Here is a 21,380-nt window from a genome sequence, read left to right as displayed (position 1 = left end):
ATATATATATATATATATATATATATACAGGTAAAAGCCAGTAAATTAGAATATTTTGAAAAACTTGATTTATTTCAGTAATTGCATTCAAAAGGTGTAACTTGTACATTATATTTATTCATTGCACACAGACTGATGCATTCATATGTTTATTTCATTTAATTTTGATGATTTGAAGTGGCAACAAATGAAAATCCAAAATTCCGTGTGTCACAAAATTAGAATATTACTTAAGGCTAATACAAAAAAGGGATTTTTAGAAATGTTGGCCAACTGAAAAGTATGAAAATGAAAAATATGAGCATGTACAATACTCAATACTTGGTTGGAGCTCCTTTTGCCTCAATTACTGCGTTAATGCGGCGTGGCATGGAGTCGATGAGTTTCTGGCACTGCTCAGGTGTTATGAGAGCCCAGGTTGCTCTGATAGTGGCCTTCAACTCTTCTGCGTTTTTGGGTCTGGCATTCTGCATCTTCCTTTTCACAATACCCCACAGATTTTCTATGGGGCTAAGGTCAGGGGAGTTGGCGGTGGAAACTTTACACTAGACTTCAGGCAACGTGGATCCTGTGCCTCTCCTGTCTTCCTCCAGACTCTGGGACCTCGATTTCCAAAGGAAATGCAAAATTTGCATGGTTGGGTGATGGTTTGGAGTGCCATGTCATCTGCTGGTGTCGGTCCACTCTGTTTCCTGAGATCCAGGGTCAACGCAGCCGTCTACCAGCAAGTTTTAGAGCACTTCATGCTTCCTGCTGCTGACCTGCTCTATGGAGATGGAGATTTCAAATTCCAACAGGACTTGGCGCCTGCACACAGCGCAAAATCTACCCGTGCCTGATTTACGGACCATGGTATTTCTGTTCTAAATTGGCCCGCCAACTCCCCTGACCTTAGCCCCATAGAAAATCTGTGGGGTATTGTGAAAAGGAAGATGCAGAATGCCAGACCCAAAAACGCAGAAGAGTTGAAGGCCACTATCAGAGCAACCTGGGCTCTCATAACACCTGAGCAGTGCCAGAAACTCATCGACTCCATGCCACGCCGCATTAACGCAGTAATTGAGGCAAAAGGAGCTCCAACCAAGTATTGAGTATTGTACATGCTCATATTTTTCATTTTCATACTTTTCAGTTGGCCAACATTTCTAAAAATCCCTTTTTTGTATTAGCCTTAAGTAATATTCTAATTTTGTGACACACGGAATTTTGGATTTTCATTTGTTGCCACTTCAAATCATCAAAATTAAATGAAATAAACATTTGAATGCATCAGTCTGTGTGCAATGAATAAATATAATGAACAAGTTACACCTTTTGAATGCAATTACTGAAATAAATCAAGTTTTTCAAAATATTCTAATTTACTGGCTTTTACCTGTATATATATATATATATATATATGTATATATATATATATATATATATATATATATATATATATATATATATATATATATATATATATATATATATATGTCGATAATGCGAGCACACCTTGAGTAAAAGGTAAAGGCACGCAAGTTCTTGTGTTACAAGAGGATTGTCGATGATGGGCAAAATTATTTTAAATTTTACAAATGATTCATGTTACTGGGCTATAAGGAATTCCTCTTGAAGCCAATTCAATTCAAATAAATTATTTTCAAAGGAATTGAATTGAAATCCCAAATTCTAAATTTTGCACATGACGGCTACCTAAGTTTTACTGTGTTAATGTTGGGTATGTTCACAAATGCTCCATTTCTCGGCATGTCAAGTCATATGCCATATTCTTTTGACCTGATGCTACCAGTTACTACGACTATCCGCTGACCCCAGTTAGGCCTATATGTGCCCTGCGCTCATTTCTTGTTTTTCATCTCCACCTGTGGGATGAAATAAAAACAACACAAGCAGTCTCAGAGTGTATGTACAGTAATTGTCTATAATAACAAGCATTCAACTCTATGAAATATTATAGGAATGCTTTTCTGTTGCGTCCAAGATTTGAGTGGCTTTTATGTGTGGTCATGGAGTGTTTTTATGTGGCACCACGCCTTGCGGTAGGAATGTCTCTCGTGAAGAAGGGCAGAGGGGAGCAGCATAGAGGCGTGTGTCCAATTTACAAGCCCCTTTCTTGAGGCAGAATAAGATGGAAGCAGTGTGGCTCGGTTCGGTAAAACATGACAACAAAGCAGTGGCGTTTACTCCACTTTCAGAATAAACCTATGGAATGAAAAGGTTTCAAGAAATACAGAATGTTTTAGTTTGAAGTGGTACTTTTAACAAAATCGACAGTCATTTATCTGTTTCAGTTGGAAATCACGGAGAGTTTGTGACCTATAGAGACAATAATGCAACATATAAGGAGTGGTAGTACCTACCAATGAAGTATGTGTCCGGAGCCTTATCACCGTTGAGCAAGGACACAGTTTCGGGGTCAAAACGAAGCCACAGTCCCACTGCCATAACAAAGGATCCCATCAGCTGTGGAGAGATTAAGTACAAAGATTGTGATCACAGAAATAAAGAATAACAAGGCACTCAGTCCAGAACAGACCTCAGCAAGGCCAGACAATCCTAATTTGGATCAGCACAAAAATGAACACTTATGTAAATACGCACCTCCTGCATATGTCTGAATTATGTTGTGATTGACGGGGTCGATTTTTAATTAAGCTCGTTGTAAGTGATGCACTTTTAAAGTAACTCTGTTAAGCACTTTTGAAATACACCTAACTGTTACCATTATGGGTTATGGGTTAAGAAGCAAAAGATTCATTGAAAAAATGGGTGGCATAATTTCTAATTTTTGAGAATTCCTGCCGACAATGCCCAAAAAGTGCTGAAAAAAATACAACGTTTTGAAGGTTTACTGCTTTGGTGGAGGTGGTAATAATACTTAAATAATCACACGTAATTAATCATTACATTCTGATTCACATGAACAATGACATGATTACATTTGAACGTTTGAGAACAGCGTTGACAACTTGGCCACTTACAGGCAGTTTTTCCATGTTTTTTCCCCTCAAAAACGACAAGCGGCGCATGTTTTGACGTTTTGGGATGTTTTGAGGACATTTAAGCACGCATCACTTTGCAGTGAATGTCCTCAATGAGCAGCGGGTGCTGCCATGAACCCCTCCTCACAGGTGGTCAAGTTGACAGGAGCCTCACGCAGCAGTCCCAGCTGCAGTCAGAGCAGAAAAGGAGACCTACATTTCTTTGCGTCCTGACTGCAAATGAAAAGGACATGTGCAAAGTCGCCGCTGTTTCCGCCTTGACTTACAGAGCACAATGTACATGTAAATGTTTCTTTACTGTCATGTCATGCTAAGAAACATCACTGCAACGTCCTTATTCAATCGTTCATGTTCACAAGCCAATCATTACATTTGTTTCATGGGTCATCCAGTCTTTGATCAAATGTGATACTATAACATTTAACTATGCAGAACAAAATGTATTTAAATTTAAAAAAAAATAAAAAATCAAATCAAATCATGATTACCATTTGTTTGAACTCATGTTTTATCTTTTCCACGACACTATTATTCTCTCTTACAGCCATATAAACACATAAACACAGTTTTGTGGTAGCAGGGGGTTCTATATTGTAGCGTCCCGGAAGAGTTAGTGCTGCAAGGGGTTCTGGGTATTTGTTCTGTTGTGTTTATGTTGTGTTACGGTGCGGATGTTCTCCCGAAATGTGTTTGTCATTCTTGTTTGGTGTGGGTTCACAGTGTGGCGCATATTTGTAACTGTGTTAAAGTTGTTTATATGGCCACCCTCAGTGGGACCTGTATGGCTGTTGATCAAGTATGCCTTGCATTCACTTATGTGTGTGTAATAGCTGCATATATTATGTGACTGGGCCGGCACGCTGTTTGGATGGAGGAAAAGCGGACGTGATGACAGGTTGTAGAGGACGCTAAAGGCAGTGCCTTTAGGGCACACCCCCAATATTGTTGTCTGGGTGGAAATCGGGAGAATGGTTGCCCCGGGAGATTTTTGGGAGGGGCACTGAAGTATGCCTACAGGGTCCATTGCAATCAATTATGCAAATGAGGCGGTGATGTCATCCGGTAGTTTATAGCGACTTATAGGAAAGTCAATAGCCACTTTTCCTTCTAAGGATTTGGCAAGACTGTTTGAGAAGCAGTGGTCAAGCATATCGTTAACCTACTAGGTTTCTCTCCTAGTAAGCTTTTCAGGGTGTTGGTTTTGACATTGTTGTTGATTTATTTCAGCACAGATTGTGAAAGCAACAACTTTATAATGAAAATAAATAGTGAACGGGGATGTTTTTCTGGCTTATGCATGGCTCGTTCATTTTCCTGGCCTAATTGTGGTTTGTCCAACAAAATGTAGCAGATGTGACCAAATGTTTCCACAAGTGACCTCCACCCTTTGCCACTGAGCAGATGTATTTAGCAACATAAAGGTTTACTTTTAGTTAAGGCAAAATTAAATGGTGACTAAATGGAAAGTCACAACTTTTAAATGAGCTGGTTAGATCTTTGTTTCCCCACCCCCCATAAAAAAACAAGGGTTCAAACCGTCTTTGGTTTTGGCTGTGTGCAGCAGTGTGGCACCTTGATCCTAAACAGGCCCTCCTGTTTGTTTGGAAATGCGGTTTCATGCTGCTCATACTTTCCCTCATTCGGTTTACTGTATATGTTGGATAAAAGTGTTCTCAGCACAGTTCACAAGAAAACCATGACTACAGCAAAATGTTATTTTAAGTGGTCGGAGGAGTCTGATGTTGAATCTTCCTGTGAGATCGGAGGTGATGTGGAGGACAAAAACTGCAGCGGGTGCTCCCTTGACACCTCAATTAAAAAAGCTTTCACTAGAGGATGTCCTATGAGGATAATCAAGTCAGTGCAGGGACTCAAAACAACAATTCTGTAAGCTGAATGTCTTTGTTGTTGCACATGGGTTACAAACTTTATAATTATTGGGTTAAGGCAGTGATGTGCAGTGAGGTTCAAAGCATGTGAGGCCCTTTTTTTGTTTTATTTAATTAATTTTATATGTATAGAACAAGAAAAAGAGAATAATTCAATTCACTTTCATAAAATGTTATCAAATACTTATTAGTCACATTTACCATATTTACTTTTATGAAATACAAATAAAATGTTGTCTAATCTTTTATTTGTATGTGACGTACATGCACCTATGCGCTTCCAGAAAAAGTGTAATGTCGGGGTCACATTTTACTGCGTGGGGTCGTTTTCCCAAGATGCAGACGGAAACTCCGGAGGCAAGGTGCAGGTGAGACAATGATTTATTCTCGTTAACCATACAGGATACAAAGCAAACAAAACAAGTGTGCCGATAGCACGGGAAGCAAAGCTAAGAGCTAGCGCGAAAGCTTAGCATTGAAACAGGCAAACCAAATGGCAAAGCTTAGCTCAGGAATCAAATAAGGTCAACAACGTAACTGTTGCAGGAAGCAAATAAGACAGCCAGACTGAGTGTGGCGAAACAGGAATAAGTAGTTCTCTGATTAGTGCCCGGAAGCAGGTTGAGCGTCCCGAATCGGAGGCAGGTGAAACTAATCAGCACCCATGGCAACATAAAACACACAAACCCAAGGGTGCTGAAAACAGAACTGAGGGAGTCAAACTAACAGAACAAAACATGATCCAGGCAACGGATCATGACAAAAAGCCTTTATTCATGTTAAGTACTTTGATCATAAACATCTGATCACCTTCTGTTTGGTCTAACAAGTCATTTTGGAGACGTTCTGTGCTTTTCTTCTCCATTTTGGTAGTTCCATACATTCATTCAGCAGAGCATCAAAATAGCTTTTTTGTATTTTCTTTGTGTAAATAATGATTTTTTTTAAAAACTCAACCCGCTTTCTTCTTCTGTGGAAAAGGATGGTAGCAACAAGCGCCAGCACGCTCACATATGCCACCCCAATTCATACTGACTTAGAGAGTGTGGCGATTAAGAGTACTACAGCAACTAGTATTTAGAGTTTGTTTATGTGTATACAGTCATGGTGTAAAATTAGCAGAACAGAAATAGCCACACCCTCAGCTATTGGCGCTGAGTGCTGACTACTTGTGCATTAGAACAGACAGGAAATTCTCGCTTACACAATGAATGAGAAAAATATACTCTACATTGTATTGTCTTTTTTTTAGTGATGTACGGTATTCAATTAGTGTACTAAACACAAAATCTGGTAATTCGCCTACACTTTAAGCTATACTTGCCAACCTTGAGACCTCCGATTTCGGGAGGGGGGGCGGGGGGCGGGGGGGGGGGGGGGGGGGGGCGTGGTTCGGGGCGTGGTTAAGAGGGGAGGAGTATATTTACAGCTAGAATTCACCAAGTCAAGTATTTCATATATATATATATATATATATATATATATATATATATATATATATAAAGTCAAGTATTTCTTATATATATACATGTATATATATATATATATATATATATATATATATACATGTATATATATAAGAAATACTTGACTTTCAGTGAATTCTAGCTATATATATATATATATATATATATATATATATATATATATATACATATATATATATATATATATATATATATATATATATATATATATATATATATATATATATATATATATATATATATATATAAGAGAAATACTTGAATTTCAGTGTTCATTTATTTACACATATACACACACATAACACTCATCTACTCATTGTTGAGTTAAGGGTTGAATTGTCCATCCTTGTTCTATTCTCTGTCACTATTTTTCTAACCATGCTGAACACCCTCTCTGATGATGCATTCTGCTTCGTCTCCTTGTTGTGTGCGCAGTTGTGCACTGCACTCTCTAAAAGCCACAGATGTTATTGTCACATATGCATGTACAGTAGATGGCATTATTGTCCTGTTTAAGAGTGTCACAACATTGCTGTTTACAGCAGACGAACTGCTCTATGGTAGACGAAAACGTGACTGCTGTTGTGTGTTGTTGCCGCGCTGGCAGGACGTTAATGAAACTGCCTAACAATAAACCCACATAAGAAACCAAGAACTTGCCCTCGATCATTCTACAGTTATAACGTGATTGGGCAGGCACGCTGTTTATATTGTGGGAAAGCGGACGTGAAAACAGGCTGTCGACACGTCACTCAGGTCCGCCTGAATTTCGGGAGATTTTCGGGAGAAAATTTGACGCGGGAGGTTTTCGAGAGAGATGCTGAATTTCGGGAGTCTCCCGGAAAATCCGGGAGGGTTGACAAGTATGCTTTAAGCAGACAAGAAGGAATTTTCTACATTGTATATAATCAGAAAACTTGCAAATTTAATTAAGTTTTAATGTTGAAAAAAACAGATTGTACTATACAGAAAATAATATTTTTAACACAGTTTAATGAACAAATATTAATACTTATTGTATCAATTATTATTCATCCATTTTCTACCGCTTATCCCTATCGGGATCGTAGGAAGGCGGGGTACACCGTGGACAAGTTGCTGCCTCATCACAGGGTCAACACAGATAAACAGACAACATTCACACTACCATTCACACACTAGGGCCAATTTAGTGTTGCCAATCAACCTATCCCCAGGTGCATGTCTTTGGAGGCGGGAGGAAGCCGGAGTACCCGGTAAGAACCTACACAGGGAGAACATGCAAACTCCACACAGAACATTTTTCATCAAAACAATGAGGCTCTGTTTCACCTGTCTACCCTGACAGCACGTCCGTGGGTTCAGGCATAACAAGACTTCCCACATGTGTATTCTTGAGGCCATTTCCTCCTTTCTACGAATCCTTTGTTTCATTATCTTCATATCAATTTCCTACCCCCACCACAACTGTAGGTCTACAGTTTGTGTAAAACAATGACAGTCTGAAGTAAAAAACAGCCACTTCGTCAGGACATGTTGAGAAGCATGTTTAGAAGGTTGGGCTTATTTAGATGGATATTGTGTGTCCTGCATAGGCATGGGCTTGTTTTGATTGCTATACATCAGCGTTTGTTTCACCTTTATGATTATAGTCCCAGTGAGCCAACATGAATAATTTGAGGACAGGTTTTATGTTAAACTCCAAACAGATTCTCATCCAATAGGAGTTAATTTAGCTCTTTAATATTCTAGTTGTATATTTGGATTGAGAATTTGACATGTGTGAGTAATCCACTGGTCACGTTAAATGTACACCTGTGTTAGAGAAGTATTATTGATCACTACTGAGAAGTGTCGCAAAAAAGTACTTAGTTACAGTTACAACTTACTTCTTCTAAAAAGTAATTGAGTTAGTAACTCAGTTACCCCCTTGTAAGGGTAATTAGTTACTCAGCAAAATAATTGTGATGTTATTTTTCATACCCTATTCTGTTCAATAACATCTTTAACATCAAATATGTTTATATTAACTAAATGAAGAATAACAACACTATATACAGTATTTTAGAGCATTTGGCATGTATCTTAACGCAATAAATTGCAGTGTGCCTTATGATATGCAAATAAATAAAAATGTATAAGAAATATTCAGTAAAGTAACAACATTAAAAATGGAAAGTACAAAACCCAATATGGTACCAATAATGTCATCTTAAGTAAAAAGACACAAAGGAACATTTGGCTTTTTAGTAGTGCAATAAAACTGTTACTGAGTTTTGGGCAAACAAATGACAGGCATTCAAGTAAAACTTTTAAAACCGTTCATGAAATACATTCTGACAATAAAATTCCATTTGTGTACAAATAGTGGAGTCTTTTCTTAAGCTAATTTTAATAATGCAATCGGGTGTTCACCTGTGGGATGAATTTGATTTAAAAAAATGGTTGCATTTGAGCTTGGGGTTTGGTTAGCAGCATGCAACAAGTGTCATGTCGGCATGTGTTGATGTGAGGTGCGATTCAAGTTGCTGGAGGCAGATGTGGATAAACGTTTTTTTCCTGGTCATAGCGTGCATGTTACACAAACATTCTTGCCTTTAATTTCAATGAGAGAAAAGTAGTGCCGGTACTTGCAGTTTGAGAACTCTACCTTATACTTTCCCTGGCTGCTACTTGTCGCAATTATCGCAGGTCTTGTCGTGTGTCAGTGAGACAGCGTGAGCCCACCCAGCCAATCATCTTCATCACATTTACAACTGTGTCATCATCCCCACCCTTTCTCTCTCTATCCAAGCAGCTGATGTGTGGCCGAAACCTGACACCTTGTGCTTCTTTCAACCAAACCGTAGAAACCAGCTACTTCGCATTCTCAGTAATGGCAACGGCGTTGCAACGATGGAAACAGTAATTAATTAAAATACTCGTTAGTGGAAAAAAACAAAACGCTGTTACTCTAACAGCGTTATTATTACCAACATTGTGGCACACAACAAAATATAACTTACAAACCCCGTTTCCATATGAGTTGGGACATTCTGTTAGATGTAAATATAAACGGAATACAATGATTTGCAAATCCTTTTCAACCCATATTCAATTGAATGCACTACAAAGACAAGATATTTGATGTTCAAACTCATAAACTTTATTTTGTTTTTGCAAATAATAATTAACTTAGAATTTCATGGCTGCAACACGTGCCAAAGTAGTTGGGAAAGGGCATGTTCACCACTGTGTTACATGGCCTTTCCTTTTAACAACACTCAGTAAACGTTTGGGAACTGAGGAGACACATTTTTTAAGCTTCTCAGGTGGAATTCTTTCCCATTCTTGCTTGATGTACAGCTTTAGTTGTTCAACAGTCCGGGGGTCTTTGTTGTGGTATTTTAGGCTTCATAATGCGCCACACATTTTCAATGGGAGACAGGTCTGGACTACAGGCAGGCCAGTCTAGTACCCGCACTCTTTAACTATGAAGCCACGTTGATGTAACACGTGGCTTGGCATTGTCTTGCTGAAATAAGCAGGGGTGTCCATAGTAACGTTGCTTGGATGGCAACATATGTTGCTCCAAAACCTGTATGTACCTTTCAGCATTAATGGCGTCTTCACAGATGTGTAAGTTACCCATTTCTTGGGCACTAATACACCCCCATACCATCACACATGCTGGCTTTTACACTTTGCGCCTATAACAATCCGGATGGTTCTTTTCCTCTTTGGTCCGGAGGACACGACATCCACAGTTTCCAAAAACAATTGGAAATGTGGACTCGTCAGACCACAGAACACTTTTCCACTTTGTATCAGTCCATCTTAGATGAGCTCAGGCCCAGCGAAGCCGACGGCGTTTCTGGGTGTTGTTGATAAACGGTTTTCGCCTTGCATAGGAGAGTTTTAACTTGCACACACAGATGTAGCGACCAACTGTAGTTACTGACAGTGGGTTTCTGAAATGTTCCTGAGCCCATGTGGTGATATCCTTTACACACTGATGTCGCTTGTTGATGCAGTACAGCCTGAGTGATCGAAGGTCACGGGCTTAGCTGCTTACGTTCAGTGATTTCTCCAGATTCTCTGAACCCTTTGATGATTTTACGGACCATAGATGGTGAAATCCTAAATTCCTTGCAATAGCTGGTTGAGAAAGGTTTTTCTTAAACTGTTCAACAATTTTCTCACGCATTTGTTGACAAAGTGGTGACCCTCACCCCATCCTTGTTTGTGAATGACTGAGCATTTCATGGAATCTACTTTTATACCCAATCATGGCACCCACCTGTTCCCAATTTGCCTGTTCACCTGTGGGATGTTCCAATTAAGTGTTTGATGAGCATTCCTCAACTTTATCAGTATTTATTACCACCTTTGTACATGGCATCAAATTCTAAAGTTAATGATTATTTGCAAAACAAAAAATGTTTATCAGTTCGAACATCAAATATGTTGTCTTTGTAGCATATTCAACTGAATATGGGTTGAAAATGATTTGCAAATCATTGTATTCCATTTATATTTACATCTAACACAATTTCTCAACTCATATGGAAACAGGGTTTGTATTTACGCATGTGCAAGCTTGTCCTCCTTTTTGTAAGAGTTGTGCTTCTTTTTATGTTCAAACAATAATTTAAAAAAACAACTGCAGCCAAAATGAAACATTTAGCGAAATATGCTCCCATACAAATGGCTCCTTTATTTACTCATTACTTATTGTTTTCTCCCAAATAACTGCTTTTTCCATTAGACTTTGTTTTTATTGTGTATTAATGTTTACAAAATATTTTGATTGAATGCTATCCAGTCAAATATTCTTATACATCAGTGTAAAATGTCATTTTCTTAAGCCTTTGCTAGCTGAAATATGGTACTGTGAGAAAGAAATGCAGCACTAATAAATAGCATGCTGCTCACGGCCTAAGAATGTCCCTAAAAAGTCCCATTAACCCCCTCACTGCTAACCCCCAATCTTCACCCACTTCTCTCTTGAATCATTAGCCTTCCTGACGGCAGACTCACACCTCCCTCCCCTCCAATCCTAAATATCTCCACCCGAACCTCTGTGTCCCCCCTTGCTCGACACCACGCCCTCCCACCCAACTTCCCCCAGAGGACAAAGCCCAACTGTCTTCCTGTGACTATGGGGTTTGGCGCACAAAAGACAAGCACAATGAAGAAGAGAATCAAATAGTGAAGGGAGGGTGTACACGCCATGAGAGGATCATCTTTTGTCCTGTGGACACATACCCTGAAGTGCGGCCTACCTAAAGAGTGGCCTATATATGTTGGGCTGTTTACTTGTTTCCTCTTTTCACTTCTGAACACCGATTGTACGGCTAGACTTTTCAAGACGGTGTAAGGACAAGTTTTAAAACAGTGCAGTTAAATTGTGTTAATCGAGGAGGAATTTCCATGAGAGCATGCATGAGCAAAACTGGCACATGAATGTGGTCTCACTCAGGGACAGTCAGTGGAATTATTCCTATTTGTTACATAAGATAAGGCTGGGCCGCACGATGGATGAGTGGTTAGGTTACCATGTTGGCCTCCAAGTCATGAGATTGAAGTTTCAAATCCTGGTCGTGACTTCTCCGTATGTTCTCTCTGACTGGTTTGTAACTTGCCCAGAGTTGCATTTTTCAAAATAAAAAATTAAACAACAACACCACCAGATAACTTATTTCGCTATTGGTGGTTTAACAGAATATTTTTATTTTTAAAGTGTTTTAGTAACTTTTCACATAACTAGTAATTTTTCACAATTGCTAATTATATCAAATACAAATTGCTCGTCATGCCGAGGAATTTGTCTGGCGTTCAGGCTCGTCATTCACAAGTACACGCAGTGAGGCTGCACATGTAAGAACAGTCACAAGGAAGCGACAAACAATTTGCAGTCATGTTGTTGTTATTGTAACAGAGGCCAGACAGTTTTTATGCTCCCTGACAACATACTTGCCAACCCTCCCGGATTTTCCGGGAGACTCCCGAAATTCAGCGCCTCTCCCGAAAACCTCCCGGGACAAATTTTCTCCCGAAAATCTACCGGAATTCAGGCGGAGCTGGAGGCCACGCCCCCTCCAGCTTCATGCAGACCTGAGTGACGTGTTGACAGCCTGTTCTCACGTCTGCTTTCCCACAATATAAACAGCATGCCTGCCCAATCACGTTATAACTGTAGAATGATCGAGGGCAAGTTCTTGGTTTCTTATGTGGGTTTATTGTTAGGCAGTTTCATTAACGTCCTCCAAGCGCGGTAACAACACACAAAAGCAGTCAAGTTTTTGTCTACCGTAAAGCAGTTCGTCTGCCGTAAACAGCAATGTTGTGACACTTTTAAACAGGACAATACTGCCATCTACTGTACATGCATATGTGACCCACCCATAATGTGTCACATTTTTGTGTTGATTTATTTATTTTATTTTGTGGTTTGAATTCGTTTTTGGAGCTGTCATTACACATTCATCAGTATTCACATTGGTCAGTAGGGGGCAATAGGGCGTTTCTTCCCAATTGAATGCTATCACCTGCAGACCAAAAGTGTCTTGTCATTCTGATGAGAACGAGCAGTCTGTGAACAATTGAGACGTCCTGTGTGCTTTTTCCTCCTGTATAACAGGTTAGTTTTGGTGAATCAACTCACTGAATAATATCCATGTGATCTTTATAAGTTTAAGTACACATTCTGATGGTGGAGCCTAACTCTAAAGTGTTTGTGAGTTGTAATTTGTATTTGTGAATGAATCCAGTGTACAGCTGCAGTAATCAATACAAAATGGCAACGTGAGTACGCAATGTTTATATAGGAACTTCTGATCCTAATTCAGACTCCCAAACTAGAGCTCCCGTTTTCTTATTGATTTTATAATGTATACTTGTATAATGTGTGTGTTCTGAAATAGTGACAGAGAATAGAACAAGGATGGACAATTCAACCCTTAACTCAACAATGAGTAGATGAGTGTTATGTGTGTGTATATGTGTAAATAAATGAACACTGAAATTCAAGTATTTCTTTTATTTATTTATTTATATATATATATATATATATATATATATATATATATATATATATATATATATATATAATAAAATATATATATAGCTAGAATTCACTGAAAGTCAAGTATTTCTTATATATATATATGTATATATATATATATGTATATATATATATATATATATATATATATATATATATATATATATATATCTTAAACACGCCCCCAACCACGCCCCCGCCCCCCACCCCCCACCTCCCGAAATCGGAGGTCTCAAGGTTGGCAAGTATGCCTGACAACTTCAAGAGTGTATTGGATGCCGAGTTAGTGAGCCCAGGATTTTAGCTCGGCGGTCAGCTCACATGCCTCTCATGTGGACAACAGGGTTTGCGTCTCAGTGCGGAATGGGATAAAGGTACGGGGCTGAACAACTTATGATACAATGTACATTAGGCTGTAACGGTATTGTTGTTACCGCGGTATTACGGTTTCAAAATCTTCTCAATAATGTATTAACTCACTTTTCTCAGATTTAGCTAATTTTCATCACATTTACTTTAAGTTTAAATTAAATGTTGACTCTAAATATATTAGCATTTTAAATCTAAACCTAAATCTTCAATATAAGTCAATATGTTACATTTAAACATAAATCTTTAATCTAAACCTATATGTTAAATATAAACCTAAATGTTGAATCTAAATCTTAATGTGAGCAGTAAATGTTAAATGTGAGTGCTAAATGTTAAATCTAAACCTAAAATCTAAATCTAAACCTAAATCCTAAATCTTAAATATAAACCTAATTGTTAAATCCAAACCTAAATGTTAAATCTAAATCTTAAATGTTACGTCCGGGTCGCATGGTGATGCGCGGATCGTTCTCCCAAGATGAGGCAGGCAAGACGATGATTTATTCTCATAAATCATCAAAAAATATAAAAATACAAACAAGTGTGCCAATAGCACAGGGAGCTAACGTGAAACTTAGCACAGGAATCAACATATAAACAGGCATAGGCACCAGAAGCAAGGTATACACAAACATAACTTGTTGCTTACAGTAAACAAGACAGCCAGACAGTGTGTGGCGAAAAACAGGAATAAGTAGCTCTCTGATTAGTGCCCAGGATCAGGTGAGCGTCCCGAACACTAATCAGAGGCAGGTGAAACTAATCAGCAACCATGACAACTAAGACACAAACCCAGGGGTGCTGAAAACAGAACTGAGGGAGTCAAAAACTAAAATAAACCTTGATCCGGGCAACGAATCATAACACACTAAATGTTAAATCTAAACCTAAATATTACATCTTAACCTAAATCTTGAATCTAAACCTAAATCTTAAATCTAAATCTAAATGTGAGCGCGAAATCTCTATAGGATGTCAATATTCCACAAATGTCAATATTCCACAAATCCGCTCCCACATGTCTGCCTCTCAGTGCAGACACTCCTACACCTTTCTTACTGTGGAAGAAGGAAACATGACAGATGATTAATGACAAATAATGCCAATAAAATAGCATTTTTTTAAATGTATCTCAGGGCATTAAAACGATCGCAACTGGACTGTTTGGTTTGTCTCGTAGACTTAGATTGGTCAGATCTAGTCCAGCAGATGGTGTGCCTGCGAAGATAGGGTTTCACCCTATTGTAGTGAGAAAAACAACCGCTGTTGAAAAACAATTGCTGAAAAACAACTGTTCTCAAAGAGAACAGTCCAATTGCGATCGATTGAATGCCCTGAGATGACAGTGACCTGCATGAATGACAACATTCAGATATCATTTTTTTTCAATGTTAGCTCCATACGTGTGAGTGTGCATGGTGTGTTCAGACAATTAGACACTCAAACATGTCGATGCTGCACTTCCGCGTTTGACGATGAATGGAATTGCTTTTAATTACACCCAGGGATGCAGTCTGTTGGAATGCACCTATCTCTTTGTATGCGCTCTTACTTCATGATTGTGTCACATATGAACATGATATTGTTGTAAACGACGTGGTCACATTTTGCTCACAATTAGGACATATTCTTTAGAACCGATCCAAAGCGATTCTGTCACCTGGCTGCTGCTAGCAACAAACCTATAGGACAAACTTGTAAGACAGTGTTGTTTACAGCGATAGTACAGTTCATATGTGACACAATCATGAAGTAATAGCGCAGCAAAAGGATGAAAGACATATACATAAATATATGTGTATTCATGCACACTGCATGCCTCCCCGGTGTAAATCAATTCCATCCATCCATCCATTTCCTACTGCTTGTCCCTTGCGGAAGTGCAGCATTGACGTGTTTGATTGTCTAATTGTCTCAACACACCATGCACACTCACATGTTTGGAGCTAACATTTAAAAAAAAATATGCAACTTTATTGGCATTATTTGTCATTAAGCATCTGTCATGTTTCCTTCTTCCACAGTAAGAACGGTGGAGGAGTGTCTGCACTGAGAGATAGAGATGTGGGCGCAGCGTTGTGGCTGAGAGGCGTCGGATTAGTGGAATATTGACATCATAAAAATGATTCCCGGGCGCGGCCACCGCTGCTGCCCACTGCTCCCCTCACCTCCCAGGGGATGATCAAAGGTGATGGGTCAAATGCAGAGAATAATTTTGCCACACCTAGTGTGTGTGTGACAATCATTGGTACTTTAACTTTAACTTTTTTTTAATTAATATTCATCTTAACACTTGGCAAACGATTTAGCGTTTACATTTAGATTTAGATTTAAAATGTAGTTTTAGATTCAAGATTTAGGTTTAGATTTAACAGTTTGGTTTGGATTTAACATTTATGTTTGGATTTAACATTTAGCGATCACATTTAAGATTTATAATTAACATTTAGGTTTAGATTTAACATTTAGGCTTAGATTTACCTTTCAGGTTCAAATAGAACAGTTAGCCCTCACATTTAGATGAAAGATTTACATTTAACATTTAGGTTTATATTTAACATTTACATTTAGAGTCAAAATTTACATTCAACATTTAGTGCTCACATTTAACATTTAACGCTTACATTTAGATTTAGATTTCACATTTTGGGCTGAAACTTAACAATTTGCGCTTCCATTTAACATTTAGCCCTCACATTTAAATTTACATTTAACATTTGGGTTTAGATTTAAAATTTAGCACTCACATTTGGATTTAGATTGAACGTTTATGTTTAACATTTAGGTTTAGATTGACCTTTTAGGTTTAAATTTAAAATTCAGCCCTTACATTTAGATTCAAGATTAACATTTTACATTTAGGTTTAGATTTAACGTTTAAGTTTAGATTCAACATTTAGGCTTAGATTCACCTTTCAGGTTCAAATTGAACAGTTCGCCCTCACATTTAGATGCAAGATTTACATTTAACATTTAGGTTTATATTCAACATTTACATTTAGAGTCAACATTTAGGTTTATACACAACATTTAACATTTAGCGCTTACATATAGATTTAGATTTGACATTGTGGGCTGAAACTTAACAATTTGCACTTCCATTTAACATTTAAAATTTAAATTTAGATTTACCATTTGGGTTTAGATTTAAAATTTAGCACTCACATTTGGATTTAGATTTAACGTTTAGGTTTAACATTTAGGATTAGATTGACCTTTTAGGTTTAAATTGAAAATTCAGCCCTCACATTTAGATTCAAGATTAACATTTAACATTTAGGTTGATGTTCAACACTTACATTTAAATTCAACATTTAGTTTTAGATTCACATTCAGATTTACATTTAACAGTTAGGTTTAGATTGACCATTTAGGGCTGAAATTGAACAATCAGCCCTTACTTTTAATGCTCACAGTTGCGATCGATTGAATTCCCTTTTGAGAATTGTGTCAAACCTTTCTGTAAACAGGACAAGTCAGCACCCTAATAGAAAACAGAAGTGTGCTTTGGCTTTTTGTGACGATGAGTAATGAGGCAGCTAAAAGATCCAAAGCGCATGTAATGTTTAACTTGCACTTTGAGACCTCACTGGCGAAAGTTTGCTGTTAAACAGGGTACATACTTTTCATATTCATCGTGTATCCGAACTACATACAACCACCGACTGAATTTATTTGTGATCAAGGTTAGGTAATCACAGCATGAAACAACTGCAGTGTGACACCAAACATCCCGTTATTCTCACACCGATTTCCCCTCCTATCTGGGTCAAGTTGATGCCAGCTGACCCTCTTTTCCCTGCATGTTTGTAAGCACACACGCACACTAATATCCCTCACAATCTCCCAATGACCTTTTTCCTTTCTCCTCACATTTGCTGCATCCCGATCGTCTCTTCTCAACCGACATGTTGTCTGTCGTGTTTCCATTGCCTCTCTCGTCTCTGCACACCGGCCACACCCATTAGGATGCAAGATTAGTTATTCTATGCTGGGATAGATCAACACTGATCTATGTGTGGGGGGGGGGGGGCTGCTCCATTTGGACGCTTATCCCGGCTGGAGCAGCAGGCTGAAGTGATGCCATTGTCCCGCTGTCACAATGGATCCATTCACACCGAGCCTCTCCACAGATGCTTGTTGGAAAATCTCTCTCTCACACACACAAAGAAGGAAAAGTTCCACTGTGAAGACAGTACTTCAAAGTGTGTGTGCAGCTCACAAGCACACACACTTCCTAATTTCCTTGAGCTACACACTGAGCACTCACAGGCTAAAAAATGTTGACGCATGCAAGCTCACTTTATCAGTCATCTGTGTGTTGCTGAGGTCATGTGGGACCAACTGCTGACTTGGATTTTTCACGCTGCACCAAACCAAACTCTCCATTCAGCTTAGATCAATGTTATTTTTTCCCACTGTGGAAAATCCGAATTGGGGACTTGAAGTAGGCGACATACATATGTGGCTGTCCCTCACAAAGCCACACATGCAGAGTGCAACTCAGCTAAAACAATTGAGAAAGGAGCATGCATGTGAACATTTAAACCAACATGATGAGGCGGAAGTCACAGGTGCACTGGCTGCACCTGCATCCCAGCATGCATCATTGAGCTTCACTTACCCAAAATATGAAGTTGAAGACGAACAAGAGATATTTCACACATTTCATCCCTCCTTCCACTTTACCCATGTTGGCTGACTGGATCAAGACTTTATCCACACAAAATGACGCAAAGGTAGTTTGAGTTGATTCAGAACAAGATTATAACAGAAGTCCACGCAAGTCAAAACACTTGTGCATCAAGAAGCGCTGTCATGGCAGCCTCTCTCTCTCCCCCTCTCTCTCTCTCTCTCTCTCACACACACACACACACACTTTCCAGACCGCCCCTTTCTATAATGCAGAGGGCGGGGGGCTGCAGGGGAGACTGTGTAATGGGTATTTGTCAAATGCTCACAAAGGAGTGGAAAAAACCCCTCATCGCTCTCTAACATGCTGTTATAGATCGTACCGTAGCTACATCTACACATATTTTAAGATATTTCTAACAATTAATAAAAAAAAGGCCTGTGTTTTTCCCCACAGGACACAACTCTTCTATGGACGTCTGTGCTCATGCATATTTAATACTTAAAGTACGTAAAACAGCTTTTTTAATGGCAGCCTTGGTGCAATTAAGAACTAACGAGCAAGCAATGCATTAATAAAACATTAAAGAACAAGGAAAGACACTTGAAACAATTGGGCTTTCCTTTGCAATACATTGAAAAGAAAATTAGAACAGATGTGTTGACAAGCTACAAAACTTCCAGGAGACACATTTAGAATTTTTTGGCTAGTCAACTACAACTACAGTAGTTGTATGAATTAATGTAATAATATTGTATGGTATTTACCTTGGAGAGAGGACTTCTACGGAATCTCCGTCCAGCTGCTTTTCAATATTTTCATGGATAAATGTCCGCCGTTTAGATGTTATTCTTACATTCTCGTTTGCCATTAGACTCATTCTGCTTTAGCATGGTGCAGACAAGTAGTGGTGGGCTCAAATTGCTTCGCCAAGTTCGCTAAAGACTTTGTCATGTTTTAGAATTATGTCTTTCTTTATTTCAACGAACATCATCCATCTCTTCTCAGCACTGTCCTTTACACTCAATTTCTTACCTCTAATGGCTGGAAAACAAAGTTATGACGATCTCTAGCTGGTATTTGTGTCTTTTATAGAATGTTTTTTATAGTATCTTTTTTTATTGCTGCTTTTATTTATTATAAGCCTTTTACTGAATATACAAAAGCACTGTTTTAATATCATGGGATATAATGGTTGGTTGGTTTACATTTTTACAAGTGATCCATCATAGTTTTCACATTTACATTTCTCTTTACAACATGTTTGAAAAGGAGTAGGAAGAAGCGACGCTTATTTAATTCTACCCCTTTTCCAATTCATAACAATTTAGTAGTACATATTCACTTCCTGTCCTCATTTTGGAACACTAATTACATCAATGAATACAACAAATCTCTTAATAATCGTTAAGTCAGTTATGGTTCAAATATTAGATGAATAATGTATCATTTTCAATAAGGTTCAAGATGTTCATCAACATATTTCTTCCTCGTATTTTGTGAACACTTTTAGTTTGAAAAGCCTCCTAAATTGGATCATATTAGTACAATGTTTAAGTTCTTTGATTAATCCTTTCCATAATTCAATTCCACATACTGATATGCTAAATGTCCAAAGTGTTGTACGTGCATACAAATGTTTTAAATTTGATTTTCTCTTTGCTTATATTTCTCCTCTTTTGTTGAGAAGAATTGTTGTACATTCTTGTGTAACAGGTTATAGTTGGCTTTAATAAATAAAGGGTTTGTATGTTCTCTGCATCCAACATGATCTATTATTGTAACTGATATATTTTGTTACACAGTTAGTGAATGAAGTGTAATTTTGTAATCCATGCTCCCAACCTTGTGGGAACAGTTTGGAGCGGGCCCCTTCCTCTTCCAACATGACTGTGCACCAGTGCACAAAGCAAAGGTCCATAAAGACATGGATGACAGAGTCTGGTGTGGATGAACTTGACTGGCCTGCACAGAGTCCTGACCTGAACCCGATAGAACACCTTTGGGATGAATTAGAACGGAGACTGAGAGCCAGGCCTTCTCGACCAACATCAGTGTGTGACCTCACCAATGCGCTTTTGGAAGAATGGTCAAAAATTCCTATAAACACACTCTGCAACCTTGTGGACAGCCTTCCCAGAAGAGTTGAAGCAGTAATAGCTGCAAAAGGTGCACCGACATCATATTGAACCCTATGGGTTAGGAATGGGATGGCACTTCAAGTTCATATGTGAGCTAATGCAGGTGGCTAAATACTTTTGGCAATATAGTGTACCTCCTTCCTTTTTTCTGTGAAGAGGATGGCAGGCTTTAATGTCATTAATGTCCAGATCTATTCCTTTAGCGTGCATGAATGCGCCCACCTGTTGCTCCGTGGAACTGAGATCCAAGTCTCCGAGCCCGCCACCCAAACAAACGTGGCTTAATATGGATTCCGGTCACTTACCGGAATCCATATTAAGCTACGTTCGTTTACACGTCTGCGAGGTCACACCTTTGATGCCTCCCGCTGGAGTAGTTCGCTGGCTGGGCCGCACCTCCGATGTCGCCCGCTGGTCCTCCTAGCTGTTGGTATCACTGGTTGGAGTCGCTCTCAGGTCTCGCCGCTTCACCAAGTCGGGACGTTTGTCAACTTGAAATAAAGTTCATCAAGTTGGTGGAAAAAGCTTGGTTGTCTCTCTCAAAAAGTGCCTTTCATACTGTACTCTTTGTTGTATGTACTGTATGTGATTGTACGTCTACTTGGACGTTGGGGTATGCAATAAATTATATGATTATAAGCAAACGCTAACGAGTAAGACCAGATCTGGGCTGATCTTACTGTCATGAAATGCCTGTGTTCTTTTGTTGCAGTGGCTGGTTTCTGGTCACAGGGCGTAGCCTGATGCTCATTACGTCCTGACTACTTAAGCGCTCCAGTCCCTTCACTTGGCACCAGTAAATTCCTAATGATTCACCCTTCCAGTCATA

General features: G+C 38.7%; 1 protein-coding gene across 1 annotated transcript in view; it reads right to left on the bottom strand.

The window, feature by feature from the left end:
* Window positions 1-18,623, bottom strand: part of LOC133619040 (CD9 antigen-like) — a 37,878-nt gene extending 19,255 nt beyond the window's left edge. Inside the window, exons 1-2 of the mRNA XM_061979905.2 lie at window positions 18,402-18,623; window positions 2,364-2,466 (exon numbers count right to left, since the gene is read on the bottom strand). Coding sequence (XP_061835889.1) covers window positions 2,364-2,466; window positions 18,402-18,470 — 172 coding nt within the window. The 5' untranslated portion in view covers window positions 18,471-18,623. The remainder of the gene's footprint in view (window positions 1-2,363; window positions 2,467-18,401) is intronic.
* Window positions 18,624-21,380: the final 2,757 nt, after the last annotated feature.

Source organism: Nerophis lumbriciformis, linkage group LG01 (genome assembly GCF_033978685.3).
Source record: "Nerophis lumbriciformis linkage group LG01, RoL_Nlum_v2.1, whole genome shotgun sequence".
NCBI lineage: Eukaryota > Metazoa > Chordata > Actinopteri > Syngnathiformes > Syngnathidae > Nerophis > Nerophis lumbriciformis.
This window is presented reverse-complemented; position numbering and strand designations above follow the sequence as displayed.